The sequence below is a fragment of the Toxorhynchites rutilus genome, chromosome 3, assembly GCF_029784135.1.
Source record: "Toxorhynchites rutilus septentrionalis strain SRP chromosome 3, ASM2978413v1, whole genome shotgun sequence".
NCBI classification, from domain to species: domain Eukaryota; kingdom Metazoa; phylum Arthropoda; class Insecta; order Diptera; family Culicidae; genus Toxorhynchites; species Toxorhynchites rutilus.
In genome coordinates this window covers 307,397,083-307,415,304 of record NC_073746.1, presented here as the reverse complement: position 1 = coordinate 307,415,304, position 18,222 = coordinate 307,397,083, and the positions used below count along the sequence as shown (strand labels likewise).

General features: G+C 40.6%; 1 protein-coding gene across 1 annotated transcript in view; it reads left to right on the top strand.

Moving 5' to 3' along the window:
• LOC129780084 (vitellogenin-3) overlaps window positions 1–18,222 on the top strand; it is a 58,925-nt gene that overhangs the window by 11,762 nt on the left and 28,941 nt on the right. The window contains exons 3-7 of the mRNA XM_055787999.1: window positions 14,969–16,151; window positions 16,214–16,607; window positions 16,674–16,893; window positions 16,950–17,178; window positions 17,249–18,222. Of these exons, the coding sequence (XP_055643974.1) occupies window positions 14,969–16,151; window positions 16,214–16,607; window positions 16,674–16,893; window positions 16,950–17,178; window positions 17,249–18,222 (3,000 nt within the window). The remainder of the gene's footprint in view (window positions 1–14,968; window positions 16,152–16,213; window positions 16,608–16,673; window positions 16,894–16,949; window positions 17,179–17,248) is intronic.

Below are 18,222 nucleotides of genomic sequence, written 5' to 3'. Positions count from 1 at the left end.
TCAAATTCGTTGTTTCGATCTCGAATTAAGTGATGAACAAAAATCCAATTTTTTTTAATTTATGGTTTTTTTTCACCCGAACATTACAATCGAGATCACATCGTGCTATGTAGATTATAAAACCGACTGCTTAATTTAATAAGAGTTTCTTCTGCTATTAGGGCATCTTCGTTTCTGCAAAAACGCCATAACCACAAATCCCTCAGTTCTTATCTAATACCATCATCACAGAATCCAAATTGCATCTAGAAATGTGCAACAGTTTCCAAATCGCATCGCAGATAAATCTACATGTATAGTGCACAATCGTTCAGCACTTCACCTCAGTTCTGTGCCGAAAAAAAACCACTATTCGTACCTCAACATGTTCGGCTTTCCAAAAGTTGAACAATGTTTTTTTTTCAATTTTTTTCGTCCGTTCGGCCTCACCACTGTAAGTCGAAATAGAAAGACATAGAGAAGAAAAATCTTCCAACAGCGTTTGTATATATAACACACCATTCTTTACATCATCCCATTTGTTAGAGACGAATGAACCCTCAGAGCTTAAAATCTCTATAATCCAATACCATAACATACCATCATCCCATTCCATTCCGTATCTTTCATGTCTACTCCGTGTGTGACCATCATTGGGCTATAAAACATTTTCGTATATTTTATCATGTTAGTAAAAATTGCATGAAAAACCAAAGTCATACTGAATACTTCTTATTATTAGTTCATCATCCTAATTCCACTATAGAACCAGAAACCATTCAGGAAGTAGTGTCGAAGAAATATTATAAAGTACTTGTGTAATCAATCCCTCATTTCAAAAAGTCAAAATTTCTAGTAATTCCCATTAGTATTTGAGCGGAACACCTACCCTTCTATCAACAGGCACGACTCTTTTGTTTCTCGAAATTCTAAACTGTCACGAAAAACGCATACCCCAGGTTGTTTCCAAAATTCTTACTCTCAAAGGCCAATTACTCCCAAAGTGCCTGGCACCATGCTGAATAGCATATTCATCACCACCTTAATGCTTTCCACACAGAAGAGATGTCTTATAATGCGCGGGTTGCTATACCCGGTTTCCATTGCGTCGTCCATAAACTCACACGGAGCCACTGGGCCCATCATTCGCTATTGCTATCGTCATCATACGCCGGCTGGCGATGCTCCGTTTAGCCTCCACCACTCGGTGAGTGCAATGCATACAGCCATCATGCTTTTGTCCGAACGAAACCACCAACGCACCAATGAGTAAAAACTTTTGCAACGCCCTGAAACACTGCATGTAGGCAATTGACCCTCAACTTGCTACGATCACAAACATAAACACAACCAATTAACTGGCAACCCACCACGATCACAAACATTGTATTTAGGCATTTGGCTGGCAAATCGACCAATATCACAACAAACTGCACTTAACCAAGGCCCGCAACTCGTCAAGGTCACAATAAACTGCATTCAAGCAAGGCCGGCAACCCGCCACGGCCACGATAAACTACATTTTAGCAAGGCCGGCAATCCGCCCAGGCCACGACATACTACATTTAAGCAAGACCGGCAATCCGCCAAGGCCACAACATACTGCATTTAAGCAAGACAGGCAACTCGCCACGGCCACGATAAACTGCATTTTAGCAAGGCCGGCAATCCGCCAAGGCCACAACATACTGAATTTAAGCAAGGCCGGCAACTCGCCACGGCCACGATAAACTGCATTTAAGCAAGGCCGGCAACCCGCCAAGGCCACAACATACTGAATTTAAGCAAGGCCGGCAACTCGCCACGGCCACGATAAACTGCATTTAAGCAAGGCCGGCAACTCGTCAAGGCCACAACAAACTGCACTTAACCAAGACCGGCAACCCGCCACGGCCACAATAAACTGCATTTAAGCAAGGCCGGCAATCCGCCCAGGCCACAACATACTGCATTTAAGCAAGACCGGCAACTCGCCACGGCCACGATAAACTGCATTTAAGCAAGGCCGGCAACTCGTCAAGGCCACAATAAACTGCATTTAAGCAAGGCCGGCAATCCGCCCAGGCCACAACATACTGCATTTAAGCAAGGCTGGCAACCCGCCACGTCCACGATAAACTGCATTTAAGCAAGGCCAGCAATCCGCCAAGGCCACAACATACTGCATTTAAGCAAGGCCGGCAACCCGCCACGACCACGATAAACTACCACAAAGGCAACGACCGCCATCCCGCTAGTCATAAACTATTGCCACCATAGACATGTAGCGGGATAACCTATTACCATTATCCTTTCCCACTTGTCATAAAATCCCAACGATCCTATTCCCACAAATTCATTCCCACGCCATAAATTATCGTCATACATGTTTGTAGGCCAAATGCATTTTTATGTCACTAGCTCACAGCTGCATACGATAATATTAAATAACAACCACTCACCCTTGCAGCGTAACATTATGCAGAACTAACCCACTTCAACCAAGTGTGAAATGACAACACACAGAAACAACCACTACCCTTTTGTTCTCCGTATTGACCCGTTCGAACCAATCGAACGCGCTCACATATTTCCTTGCTGGCTCCTCCTCCTCTAGAATAGAAGCTACCTTGTGTAGAGTTTTAGTTTAAGCATTATAAAAAGTACATGTCGAATGCAAGCAAGAAGTCTTTTACATTTCCAACCAATCAAGTTAACAAGTGTCGAATGCACGCGAGGACGGAACTAAGAATATAGTGATATTTATATTAGTGGAATGTGCCTGAGTTCTTTCATTCCGAATAATATCACAAGTGCCCCAAAGTGATAGAAATTGTATACTACATCGGGTTGAACTTCCACATGGCGACCGAGACTTTAGCCTGAATCTTCGGCTATGAGTGAAACCAAACAATTTTTTTGTTTTGACGAAACAGTGAACGTTCAAAAATGGGCTTTTTCTCGGCAGACGAGATAGTGTCGAGCGCCCCAGTGTCGAGTTCACCGCAAACGATTGCTTTATGCATCCTTGCTGGTGCTGCGTTAGGTTACGGTGTTGTGCGGTTAATGCACACGTTTTATAAGAATCACTCGGAGAGAGTAGCCTCCCGAGCAGTGAGAGCGGCACAGCTCAACCAGGTATAAAGGGCAGAAGTGAACTATTTTTTTTTCAAAATTTGAACAAAGTGAACTAATCAACGAAGACGTGCCAACTAGACCAAAGTGAACTAATAAACGGAACTGTGCTAACCACCCATGTGAACGAACCAATAGAAACTCATTACACGAACTAGTGACCATTGGAAAAACTAAACATGTGGAACGAGAACATCAAGGACATCTTGGCCCAGGCGGAGGCCCAAGCGGAACACATCGCATTAGTGGAAAAAATCGGATGGCGGCAATATAGGAAGCAACACCCGAAGCAGCCGAAAAGAGGTTTCAATATCAAAATTGAAGACATCCATGGAGCAACCATCTATGTGACACCTTTCACAAAGCTCAGCCTTACTGATACTGTAGTAGGATACCGCCGACAGAGATGGTAAGTCAATTATAAGATGTAAAATATGAAAAAAAAAAAATTTTTGAAGTAAAAATTGTTAATGAAAAAAAAAAAAAAAAAAAAAACACAAAATGTTCATGTAAAATATGTGCTAAGCTGTAAGACTACTTGTTGTAGACATCAACAAAAACAGAAATAAAAAAATTTTCGCCTTTAATTTAATGGCAAGTTTAATAGAAAACAAAATACAGAAATTACAAGTAATTGCAAAATCACTGCGATCCGAGCAAACTAAAAAGTTAAGAAAAGCTACATTGAGAACCAAGCTCGCAGAAGCTGAAAAATTAGCTGAAGATATTAAAACAATAGTAGACCCTCTCGTACACAATAAAGAGGCTGAAGAATTGTTATTGCTTGCCGAAAATGCTAATCTAATATATCAAGATATTAGAAATAAAATAAACATTATCATTAAACAAAAATCTTTCAAAGAAGTAGCTCTTGCGATATTGTTCGTTGTTGGAATACAAAAACCGAAAATGTCCAAATTCGATTACAAAGAGGCAGCCGCAATGGTGCCAATCTACGACGGCTCACCTGATGGACTCGATATGTTCATCAGTGCAGCCACACTACTAAATGAGATCTCCCCCAGCGCAAACAAAGCGTTGGTATATCAATTCCTACTGACCAGACTCGACAAAAAGGCCCGAAGAGCAATTAATAATAGCGTGGACATACCTTCACTGCTAACAAATTTAAAAACTACATGTATATCAAAGACTAGCGCCGACAGCATATTAGCGAAGTTGAAGTCTATAAAAAAACAGTCAGCAGACGAATTATGTAAGGAAGTTGAAGAGCTGACCGAACAACTCATCGACTTACACATCAAGGAAGAGACACCACCGCAACGAGCAGCAAAACTCGCTTGCCAAGCAGGAATCGATGCCCTCATTGAAGGCATTGATAACCCTGAATTAAAAACTATATTACGTGCGGGAGCCTTCACCAGCATAGCTGACGCAGTGGAGAAGGTCAATAAATATAAATCGCTGACAACCAAATCAGCAAATGTGCTTATTTACAATCGCGGGCAGCGACAACCGCCCTACCCGCATCCTAACCGTTTCAACCAGAACAATCGTGGTAGAAATTTTAATAACTATAGAGGAAGAGGTGGTAGATTCAATAATCAACCTCAACAAAACCAAAATTTTAACCAAAATCGCCAATATCATCAACAGAATTTCCCTAACCAAAACAGAAACTTTAGGGGCAATGGCAGCCAAAACTATTACAACAGACCGCAACATTTCATTAGAATTGCGGAAAACTCCGAAAACCCGGCTGCGAACCTCCGCGCGTTGTCGGACGAAGAACAGGAGGAAAACCGAAATCAACATCAAATATTTTCAACCTAAATATTACTTGTTCAATGTTTATTATAGTTAAATTAAGCATGTGCGAACAACCATGCGTTCTTATTCTTGATACAGGGGCAGATATATCAATCCTAAAGGAAAATTTGATCAAACGTACCCAGAAAATTAACAAAAATAATACATGCATAATAAACGGCGTGACCGAAGGCAAACTTGAAACAATAGGTAGTACCAACACTAGTCTACTTATAGAAAATAATAAAATTCCACACCAATTCCATTTGGTGAATAAACAATTCCCAATTACAGCTGACGGCATTCTAGGAAAAGACTTTTTAACAAAATATGAATGTAATCTGTGTTTGAAGACATGGTTACTATCCTTTTTCTTCAATGAGACTAATCTAGAAGTACCGATCCATGACACATGGGACGATCATCTAGTCATCCCCCCCAGATGCCAGATTATCAAAGAAATAAAAATTCCACATATAAAAGAAGACACTGTCATAATTTCTCAAGAAATCAAACCTGGAGTATTTTGCGCAAATTCCATAGTTAACTCTAAAACACAATTCGTTAAAATCATTAATACCAATACGTCTGAAATACTTCTACCCAAAAATTTCAAGCCACTAACCCAACCGTTAACACATTTTACAATCAACCACAACACAACTAACAACCCTAATCGTATACCAAAATTAACTGAAGAATTAAATCTAACTAACACTCCCCGTGAAGCCCAACACAAACTGATAAATCTCTGCAGAAACTATAACGAAATATTCGCTTTAAAAGATGACTTCTTAACTACCAACAACTTTTATAAACAAAACATTCAACTCAACGACAAAAACCCCGTCTACATAAAAAATTATCGAACTCCAGAGGCCCAAATAACAGAAATAAATAAACAAATATCAAATATGTTAGAAAATAGAATCATCCAACCATCAACCTCTCCATATAATTCCCCTATACTTTTAGTGCCAAAAAAATCTAATACACAAGATAAAAAGTGGCGATTAGTGGTAGACTTTCGCCAGCTCAACAAAAAAATTACACCAGATAAATTTCCCCTTCCAAGAATAGATGAAATACTCGATCATTTAGGAAGAGCCAAATACTTTACTACTCTAGACCTAATGTCAGGTTTCCACCAAATAGAACTTGACGAAAATTCCAAAAAACTAACAGCATTCTCTACTTCAAACGGTCATTTCGAATTCAATAGACTACCTTTCGGATCAAATATTTCCCCAAACAGCTTCCAAAGAATGATGACAATTGCACTCAGCGGCTTACCACCAGAGTGTGCTTTCCTTTACATTGACGACATTATAGTAGTCGGATGTTCCATAAATCATCATTTAAGTAATTTGGAAAAAGTTTTTAAACAACTCCAAAAATATAATTTGAAACTTAACCCCGCAAAATGCTCATTCTTTAGACCAGATGTCACATACCTAGGTCATAATATATCCGCATCTGGCATCCAACCAGATAAATCAAAATTTTCAGTCATATTAAATTACCCTACACCAAACACATCGGATGAAGTCCGTCGATTCGTTGCTTTTTGCAACTATTATAGAAGATTTATTAAAAATTTTGCCCAAATTGCGCATCCCTTAAACAAACTCCTTCGAAAAAATGCAGTCTTCGATTGGAGCTCTGAATGTCAGCAAGCATTCAATTCTTTAAAATCAGCACTGATTTCTCCCACAATTTTACAATTTCCCGATTTTAAAAAAGAATTCACACTAATAACCGATGCATCAAAGACTGCCTGTGGCGCAGTATTGGCCCAAGATTGCGATGGAATCGAATTACCGATCGCTTACGCAAGTAAAGCCTTCACCAAAGGTGAAGCAAATAAATCAACAATTGAACAGGAACTTACTGCCATTCATTGGGCAATAACATTCTTTAGACCATACTTATACGGAAGAAAATTCACGGTAAAAACAGACCACAGACCGCTTGTTTACCTTTTTTCAATGAAGAATCCATCTTCCAAATTAACACGAATGAGACTAGATTTAGAGGAATTTAATTTTGACGTACAATATGTACAAGGAAAACTAAACGTAACTGCCGACGCATTATCACGAATAGCAATTGATTCTGAAACTTTGAAAACAATAAACGTCCTAGCCGTTCAAACGAGAGCAATGACAAGAAAAGAACAAAATATGAATCAGACGGAATACGAACATTTGAATAATAACACTGTACTCGATGTCAATGAGCCTGATCAACTCAAAGTATACGAGGCAGTTGAACCAACCGAATGGGAAAAACTACCCAAACTTCAATGCGGACGCGCACTCGAAGATAATGAAAACGCTAGCGAGAATGAATTTAATAATATGAAATGCGCAATTAAAAATAAAACAGGATTCAAAGAATTAATGTCGACAAATACAAAAATTGCAAGCAACTCGAAAGAGACCTTAGGGAATCTATTACAGAAAGTTGAAAATATGGCCAAAAAATTAAGAATAAGCGCGATAGCTCTAGCGTTATCAAGCGTGATATTCCAATTATGCAGCGTTCAATTCTTCAAGAAGACTTGTAACGACTCGCTAAAAGACTTGCAAATAGTGCTCTACACACCCAAGCGTGTGATAGAAAGCCAAGAAGAAAAATTAAAAATCCTGAAAAATTATCATGATGCACCAATTGGAGGACATATAGGTGCCAATCGATTATATAAAAAGCTCAGTAGACTCTATTCCTGGAGCAAAATGAAATCAGAAATTTATGAATATGTTAGAAATTGTATACAATGCAAACAAAATAAACACAAAACCCCGACCAAGGAAAACTTTATAAAAATACCCACCCCAGAAAAACCTTTTGATTGTGTATCTATTGACACTATCGGACCTTTTAACAAATCTAATTCAGGAAATAGATATGCATTAACTATCCAATGTAACCTCTCCAAATACGTAATAATAAAACCAACCCCAGACAAACAAGCATCCACAATAGCGAGAGCATTTATAGAAAATTGCATTCTCGTATACGGTACTCCGTCAATTGTTCAAACTGATCAAGGAACCGAATACAAGAATGAATTATTTGACAATATTTCAAAATTACTCCAAATTCAACAAAAATTTTCTACCCCCTATCACCCGCAATCAATCGGAAGTTTAGAAAGAAACCATCGTTGTCTTAATGAATACGTGAGACAATTCATCAACCCATCGCAGAGCGACTGGGATGATTGGTTGCCTTACTACGCATTCTGTTACAACACCACTCCGCATACAGATTTTTCATACACACCTTTTGAATTAGTTTTCGGCAGAAACGCAACACTGCCATACAACCTAAAATCACACATTGAACCCGTATACAATATCGAGCAATATCATAAAGAATTACAATTCAAACTCAAAACAGCAACAAAATCAGCAAAAGAAATAATTGACAGAATCAAACAAAAGCGTCGTGAAGATCAGCAGAAAGATACAAACCCAATACAAATACATGAGAATGATTTAGTTATGATGACTAACGAAAACAGAAGAAAACTAGACAAGGTATATCAAGGACCATACAAGGTCATATCAATAAATCACCCAAACGCGACATTATTAGATGAGAAAACCCAAAACACTCATACTGTACATAAAAATAGATTAATTACTTATAATTCCCTCCTCCGTTAGGGGGAAGGGGGTATTAGAAATTTGGTACGTATCAGAGATTAAGTTCATTTTTACTCAATTATTTCCCAATTATAATTATTATTAAAATCATCACTGTTATTATCATCATAATTATCGACAATCATTAAATACAAATATTATACAATAAGCATCACAGAACAAATTAAAACTATTATAAATTAAATACACTATATAATTAAATTTACGAATTTATCACAACCTGTAAATATAGTTAGATAACCATATGTAAGAGGAGAAGCTATAACACCCAATAATAATGAATATAATAATAATAAATGATTCCACCCGGTTACATCATTCTCCCAAAGAGGGATGGTGTAGCGGGATAACCTATTACCATTATCCTTTCCCACTTGTCATAAAATCCCAACGATCCTATTCCCACAAATTCATTCCCACGCCATAAATTATCGTCATACATGTTTGTAGGCCAAATGCATTTTTATGTCACTAGCTCACAGCTGCATACGATAATATTAAATAACAACCACTCACCCTTGCAGCGTAACATTATGCAGAACTAACCCACTTCAACCAAGTGTGAAATGACAACACACAGAAACAACCACTACCCTTTTGTTCTCCGTATTGACCCGTTCGAACCAATCGAACGCGCTCACATATTTCCTTGCTGGCTCCTCCTCCTCTAGAATAGAAGCTACCTTGTGTAGAGTTTTAGTTTAAGCATTATAAAAAGTACATGTCGAATGCAAGCAAGAAGTCTTTTACATTTCCAACCAATCAAGTTAACAAGTGTCGAATGCACGCGAGGACGGAACTAAGAATATAGTGATATTTATATTAGTGGAATGTGCCTGAGTTCTTTCATTCCGAATAATATCACAAGTGCCCCAAAGTGATAGAAATTGTATACTACATCGGGTTGAACCTCCACAGACACAATCGACTCAATACTCGATACGAGCGCAAGAAATAAATAAACAAATACAATACAAAATTCGACACACTAGCAGTCACATCGGTCTCAAATTTCTTTTCTTATTCTCGTTCTCGTTTTCGTTTTTTTTTGTTATTGATGTCCACCACTTTGCGGCTTTTTTCTACACGCATTTCACAGGATTTCCGTTCATTTCGGAGAGGTGTCTACAACAAAAATGTTGATTATTGATACTAATGGAACTTACTTGAAATATCCATCCCATCTTCGTCGCCAATTATAGTGTTTATCGTCACCAATTCTCAATCACTTCCAATCACCATAACGCACGGCTCTGTTTTTTCTTTCTGTTTCCCTCTTTTCTGTCAAGTCACCAACAGTCCGTTCAACCAAGGGTTAACACTCGCAGGTGTGAATATGCGCATCTATCAAGATTGATAGAAATTGTATTGTATTGTATGTAAAGTATCTTTATAATAATGAACCCTACACCAGTGCTTACCCCCTAATAGTATTTTGTAAGAAAGTCTGTAGCATATCAGTAAAATAATGAAAGAATACAAACGGTTTTCGGGTTATATTCGCAGCAAATTTGATTTTATACTTGTATCTGATTACAAAAAAGGTATATAAAGTTTGGCAAGTCAGTATGGCACCTGCACCTGAACTATTTCCGTCAAAATCTTGAGAGCGTTGTCGAAAAGCACACTTCATGTCAGCTTCGATATCCACTGTGTTACGGTGTTTTATTTCCATCAACAGTAATCTAGATTCACAGATTTCCAGATTAACACAAAAGACAACAAAAAATTGAAATTGATCCGAAAATTTCGTCACTGCCAGTCGGGAAGCATTTGAAACCATGTCCACATCTTATTTTTGATATAAGGAAAATTTGTTTCAAGTTTAACTTATTGTAAAAAGCCTTGACAAATGCTGTATAATCTCCTTTTTTTATGATCTTCTGTAATGTTTCGTCGTCTGTTCCATCATCATTCACTGACGAAAGTCTTTCAAACATTGCGAAGTTGTTAAATTGAACATTACATTTCAGATTTGGAAATGTTTGCCGAGAATCGCAAATTTTAGCGTATCCAATGAAGATTTTGTGGCAATTTTTGCTTTTTGTCGTTTCCAAAGCGAAGTAATTGTACAATATTCGCTAGCACAATTTCCCCCTTTTATTCACCAAATACCCCACTAGGGGTGAACTTCCCACCGGTTAAAAATCACTGCAATAACCAAAATATGAAGAGATTGGATCTGATTCACAACATTGTTCCGTCAATGCACTCGGTTCATAGCCGCAGTTCTCCAACTCCCGGTTGCACCGATTCTTGCCAAGTCCTACTCTACCTGGTCCAACCAACTCGCTCGCTGGGCTCCTCTGCTTCTTGTTCCTGCCGGATTCGATGCAAACACCATCAACATGCCCTGCCCATCGCACTCGTCCAGCCTTGGCGACATTCTGGATGCTGGGTTCGCCATAGAGTTGCGGCGCTCGAAAACATCAAGTGCTTGTGAATCCTCTTCGAGTATTGTCTATGCTTCGTGCCCATAGAGAACTACCGGTCGAATTAGGGATTTGTACATGGTACAATTCGTGCGGGGTTGGACGCATTGATCCCAAGCCCAGTCAACTCTGCTTCGTGTTTCAGTCGGGCATAGAAGTCCCCTACCGTCGCGTGTGTTCTTGCGATTATGTCCACGTCATCGGCGAAGCAGATAAACTGACTAGACTTGTTGAAAATCGTGCACCCCATGTTGAAGCCCGCACTCTGCATAACACCTTCCAGTGCCACGTTGAAGAGCAGACGGGAGAATCCATCGACTTTTCGAAGTCCCTTGTGAGTCTCAAACGATTTCGACCAATCGCCTGAGATCCGCACGCTGCACCGCACACTGTTCATCGTTTTCTGAATCAATCTTCTCAGCTTCCGGGGGAATTCGTGTTCGTCCATGATTCTCTATAGTTGTCGTCGAAGATGTGGTGCGTAGGGTCCTGATACTCGTGGCACTTTTGGAGGATCTGCCGTAGTGTGAAAATCTGATCCGTCGTCGAGCAACCGGTCATGAATCCAGCCTGATACGAGGACAGTACAATAAGTACAAAGCCTACAAAAAAACAAAAATTTTTGAAAAGTGGTACATAGTCTCCTTTTAGCTCGTCTCCTTTTAGCTCGATACACTTGACCCAGCGATGCTCCAACTTCTTTAATCCATCTGAAAAATATGTTTTCTCGAGGTCTGCAATGATTCTAAAATCCGCGGACACGCCCGCTTCCACATACGGTCAAAACAAAACTATACGATAGTAATCTCTCTTGCGATACTGACACTAGGATTGGGCGATCTTTATAAAAAGATCGATTTTATCGAATCGATTTTCCAAACGGCGTTGAAATCGATCCACTGATTAAATCGGTATCAAAGAATCGATTTTTGTAAAATTAAAAACTTTTTTTCGATTTATCTGTTTATTCTATATGAATGCCGTCTTTTCTTTAAACAGGGAATACAAAATTCATTTCTCTTTTCAAACATCAAAAGTATTTTGTTTTGTTTCTCAGCATGAAGACCACAGCCACAGGGCATTCACCTTGTGCCGTCAGGTAGTCGTTTTATTAAATACATTAATTGAAAAAAGAATTCTTAGAAATTGAACAACCACCCAGCACTCAGCTGACAATGATCCCATAAAAGCCGATCGTGCCATACATCTGTCATTTAGTCGAAGACGATTCTTGTTTTTGGCGCCAGTTCTAGAAAACAACATTTCGCCCTTAATTGATGTCAACATCAGGTTCAGTGATCCTATCCGCAACCGGTTACAGTTCATCCCTTCAGTGGCTGCCGCTAGTTCTGTCTCTGTCAGCATTTTTACAGAGGTAAATCGTAGAAGAAGTGATCCAAATGTTGACATTATATTTAAAAAAAAGTGAGGTGCTTTTGGTGAGATAAAACATCGATGTATACTGAAAAACAAATCTACAAAAAGATCGAAAAGATCGAAAGCAAAAAAATCGATTTTCTCGATTTTCTCGAGAAAGATCGAGAAAGAAAAAATCGGAAATCGGAATGGAAAAGATCGATCTTCTAAGAATCGATTCGAGATCGCCCAATCCTAACTGACACCATCGAGCGATGAGGCTAAGTACTTATCGGACCACCCTCGTAGCTTCCCACAAATCTACTTACTTGTGGTGGATACGTCCCTTCAATAGAAGCCCAGCGCGATAAGTTAACGTAAACACTGTATTCAGTATAATCGTCGTCGCCCGGTCATCGCTCGGGTGGCGTGATTCCGAGCGATAGACGGCGAAAGAGGATCTGAGACAAAATTTTGTAGGCACCATTCAGGATCGTGATTGCATGGTAATTTCCAAAATTCAGATTGTCAAAATTTTCATGGATAGGGCAGATTACCTCGTCCTTCCACTCCCCCGGTAGCTGTTCAGTGTCTCAGATCCTGACTGTCAACCAGTGCATACGCTCTCCAATTTTCCCGGACCTCCCTTGAAGAGCTCCGCTCCGAGGCCATCTACACCGACTGCTTTGTGGTTCTTTAGCTATTGACGACGGACAGTTTAGAACGCACTTTGACCATCACTAGGTAGTGGTCTGAATCGACGTTAGCACCACGAAGGTTCTGATGATGATGATATCCGAAAAATGCCGACCGTCGATCAAAAGGTGATCTATTTGTGTTTCTGTTTGCTGAGGTGATCTCCAGGTGTAACGGTATTGGAGGCTGTTCTGGAAGAAGGTGCTACGTAGGGCCATGTTCTTGGAGGCAGCAAAGTCGATAAATCTTAGGTCGTTTTCATTGCTTCGCAGGTGGGCGGAACCAACCAATTACCGGTCTGAACTCCTCCTCTTGGCCGACCTGAGCGTTCAAATCACAAAATTACGATGTCATGTTTTGGGCAGAGATCGTATTCACGCTCAAGCGTCGCGCATAGTTTTTTTTATCGTAATCGGTGCCAGCTAGATGGGGGCTGTGGACGTTGATAATGCTGATGTTGAAGAAGTGACCTCGCATCCTCAGCCTGTACATTCTTTCGTTGATCGGCTACCGACCAATCACCCGTTTCTGCGTCTTCCCCATCAAGATGAAGGCTGTACCCAGCTTGTGTATGTTGCTGCAGCTCTGGTAGATGGTATAACCACCTTGAAACGATCGCACCATCGAACCTTTACAGCACATCTGCTGCAGCGCTACGATGCTGAAATTGCGAGCTCTCTAGTTCTTACTATTTATGCGGACAATCAATCGTTTCAAGGAACGTTTGTTCGCACGTAATCACCAGGTTGCTCTGTCTGTAGCGTTAGTATTTACATTTCCGATAATAGTCAAAACATCTCCGTTGCTAGTTTCAGTTGTTATCGGATAAAAATAAAAAAGGCTTGGAAGAAATTTAGTGAAATGTCTGGAAAAGGTGCTCTGGATTTGTTGCGAATCTACATATAATAGTACTTTTTTCCTGAATACTCTGGGATATGATAAGAACAGCAGGTTCATGTTTTTTCAATTAATTGAATTTGTAAAGGCAATCTGCAATGTTGGTAATTTTAGCACGCATAATGATGGTGGAGTGATTTACACCAACGGTATGAGTAAATGCTGAGTATGTGGAATAATTCGATGTCGAATTCAAGGAGTTATAATGCTGAGAACCAATATTATTTTAATTTTACTACTGTTCTGATTGTTTCATTATCTACTTTAAGATTCAAATGCAGAAATTTAGGTAATTATAACATTAGAAAACACATCTGCTTCTCTTTGTTCATCGCAGTGCAGTGTACAGAAAATAGTAAATATATGAGCAGCGTTTCAATGGTTTCTTATATTCATCTATTAGGAAACACTAAGTAATAAGACACTTTCGTGACAGGCATGTGTGAACTCTACAAAGAATGTGATTCAAATGTAGATTTAGCTTATAGCACATAATACTGACAATTGTTGATTTTCTAACGATTTATGAAAGCTTTATGAAACTACGTCTGGTATGCGGACAAACAGTGATTTTTCGGAAACGTTTTTTTCTAAATTGCTCAAATGTTTTCGAACAAAAAATGTTTGTTTGCATGCTGAGCAAACGTATTACATTGCGTAGAATGCAAAACGGCGAAAAAGTCGATTTTGTTCATTTTGTCGCTTACGTCTCCTATACGAACATGGGCAGTTCTCTCTTGAGATACTGACACCATCGGGTGATGAGGGTTGGTACTTATCGGATCACCCTCGTATGTTGGTTTGTGATGTTCTCATTACCGAGTTTCATGTTAGAGAATTCTATCTGTTCCTAATAGAGCGTCACATACAATTCCGATTCTGGAAATAACCATACTTATTATGAATTAGTGGTGCTGATATAATTTTTAAAAACTTACAATTAGATTTCATTTCTGGAACCTAATTCGCTATCGGCATCAGTCTAGGAATCCGCTGAGTGGCTTTCCTTTTCACATCCACACTTTCTGCTACTGCTTCTATCATTCACAGCTCGATCTCGATGGCATCCAATTCCCGGATCAGAGTAACGTAACCGCCCTCCTCGAACCATTCCGGGTAGCTCTCGCAAACGACAGTTCTGTGCTGAGTGTGCTGTTCAAGGAGAATGAACCGATCTGGTCCGCAAACATCAAGCGTGCGCTGGCATCGTTACTGCAGGCCCATGGAGACGGTCCGGGGGCGTACGTGGTCGACGAGCAGGGTATTTTTGGCAGTTGTCCTACGGAGTACTTCGTCGTGAATAAGTCCAATGTGTTTGAGATCTCCAAGACCTACGACATGGGTCGTTGCAACATCTATCCGGGGGCGATCTACTTGACCAGAAGTAACATCCCGCTTAATATCTGTACGGCTACCAAGCAGAAGCAAGCAATCACCTCGAGAATCGCAAATTACAAGCTGAAGAAGGTCGAACCGTATCGGTATATGCTGCTGGAGATGGATGGCACCATGAGGACTAACGTGCGGACGTTTGAGTCATACTACCCACAGTTTTTGTATACTCGCGTGCAGTTGAAATACGTATCTCACAGAACGATTGAAAATGCCGGACAAATTTTTGACGTTAGCCAGGGTATGGCACTGCTGTTCAGCCCGATTCTATTCGTGAGTCCCGACGCGGAAGCTACCGGTGGTAGGTGCCCAAATTCCAAAGAAAAGATCGTTAAGAAGACGGCAGATTTGTTGAACACCTTGGCCGATAATCTCGAGTCTATTGATTCGAAGCTGAAGGAACCATACGACGAGACAGTGTCCGAAATCATTCGACTGATGGGAACGATGGACCTGGATACGCTTAAACTGTTGTTCGATGAGATCGATCTCGGAACATCCTACCGGCAGGAGACAGCTAGGAACATTCTGCTGGAAATTATTCCACGGACGGGAACATCTCCAACAATCTTGCTAACGCGGGATTTGATTATCAACCAACAGGTTAATCCGGTAACGGCTGTGCAACTGTTGATTTCCCTGCCGTTCTATATGGCCGAACCATCGTACGAGTTGGTTAAGGAGTGTGAAGTTTTCCTCAGTTTCGGTGCTGATCGACCAGATATTAAACACGCAGCGGTGCTCAGCTACGCGACAATGATTTACAATACGTTCGTGGCGGGTAAAATGACCGCCGATGTGTTCGAGAAGTACGTGAAAATTTATTTCGATATGTTTTTGAGTAAGTGCTATACGTTTGACTTCCGGTGCAGATTTTAAGAAAGTTTCCAATTCCTAATATAGACAGCTTTGAGTATGAACAACAGATGCTTTACTTGGAAGCGTTGGGCAATTTACAGTTGGAAAACGTTGCCGAGTACCTGGATCCGATCATCAAGGCGGACTATCCCCAGAACACAGACATCCGATTTTTAGCGATGTGGGCAACGATGCCAACAGCCCATCTTCGGCCGAATCAGGTTTACGAGACATACTGGCCAATATTCCATTCAAAGACAAGCCCTCTCGAGCTTCGGGTGGCCGCTTTCACAATGCTTCTGGTTTCCAATCCCACTCCGGGTCGATTGCTTGGCCTATATCTCGTCATAGCTACGGAAAATGACCCCCATATGATCAATTTCTATCGCACGACAGTACTAAGCATTTCTGAGACAACGTATCCTTGCTATCAACATTTGTAAGTTTCGGAGTTTTGTTTCTATAGCAAAAACTCTTTTTTAAAACACTTCTTTCCCTCATGCAGGAAACAACTGCTAGCCTACATGACACGTCAACTACCAAAGCCACCACTTTCCAAGTATTGGGTCACCGGAAATTATCTGTTCGACTATAGGGATCGTAAGTTCCACATCGGTTCGATGCTGCAAACGCTTCTCATTGGTAGCCACAAGACCGATTTGCCTATGATGTTGTACGCTAAATTCGATACGGAAGCACTTGGGCGGTTCACGGGACAGCTAGGGGTGAGCGAATTTTACTCTGAATTTCCATCCACCTAAATCGTACCTTGTTATTCTAGTTCTACATTAAAGCCCGTGGTCTTACGGATGCCGTTATCCATCGTTTGACGAAACTCAACTCTAGCTATCTTAAGATGGAACAGCTGACCAGCATTCTAAGGTCTATGAAGATGCCGGCTTCGAACCCGGTTCCACTCCACTTCGAGTGCATCATCCAATTCGAGGGTAAAGCTGTTTTATCGTACCACTTGAACCAAACAACATTCCACAACCTAACCGACGGCGATTGTAAGTATTGCTTCTGCTAGAGATATAGGAACTTCATTAACCTTTTTTTTTCATTGGCACCCACAAACAGTGATCAATCGAATCAACTTCCTCCTGCGAGACAGCCACATCAACATGCAAATAGTCCGACGACCTTTCATGATCAAGTATGCCCTACCCACTCTGATCGGAACGTCGGCGGATATTCTCATCGAAAACACCGTTCTGGCGACTATCCGCGGCAACACCACCCAGCAGATGATGATGGACAAGGTCGCCCGGAGCAACCAGGTTGATCTACGATACTCTTCCTACGCGGTGGTAAAAATTCGCAGCTACAACCCGATCGAGGACATCGAGTACTCCACCATCCGAGAGCAGGGCTTTCTCGTTTATATACCAATCAATAATGAAATCGTGTGGGACATAGCGAGCAAATCTATCAGTTATGCGTTTTATCGACCGAAAGGGCTCACGAGTGGGATCTCCCTGAAAAGCCGGACAAGAAATACACCCTCCGATGCATTGATTCTGCCAGAGAAGTTAGAACCTAAGGATGAGGAAATTGCCGGCTTTGGGTACACGTTTGATGATTTGGGTATTCAGTTTATGGCTCGAGCTCATGAAAATTACACCAAAGATAACGTGATGTTTATGCTGGAGACTGACGTGCTGGATAACGCCAAAGTGCTTTCCAAGGCACCATTCTCGCTGATTAATCACGTGCTACGTATGATCAATTTGATACAACTGAATACCATTCACATCGGGAGAGACAAACATTTGACGCTCCTGGTGTCGAACAAACAGAAGACTCGTCTCCAGGGTACACTCAAATGGGACGTGGAAAACTACTCCAAACAACCGAACGTATCCGAAAACGAAATCTTCCGAGTTAATCTTATTCTGGCTCATACAATCCCCAAGCCGGAGGGTAGCCGCGATGAGGTCAAAGTGCTACACAAATGGGAACTCACGTCGCAATTCACCGACTACAAGAGCAACAGCGCGGCCAAATTCTTCTTCTCCCTCACCCGTCAGGAATGGAATAATACAAACTGGAAG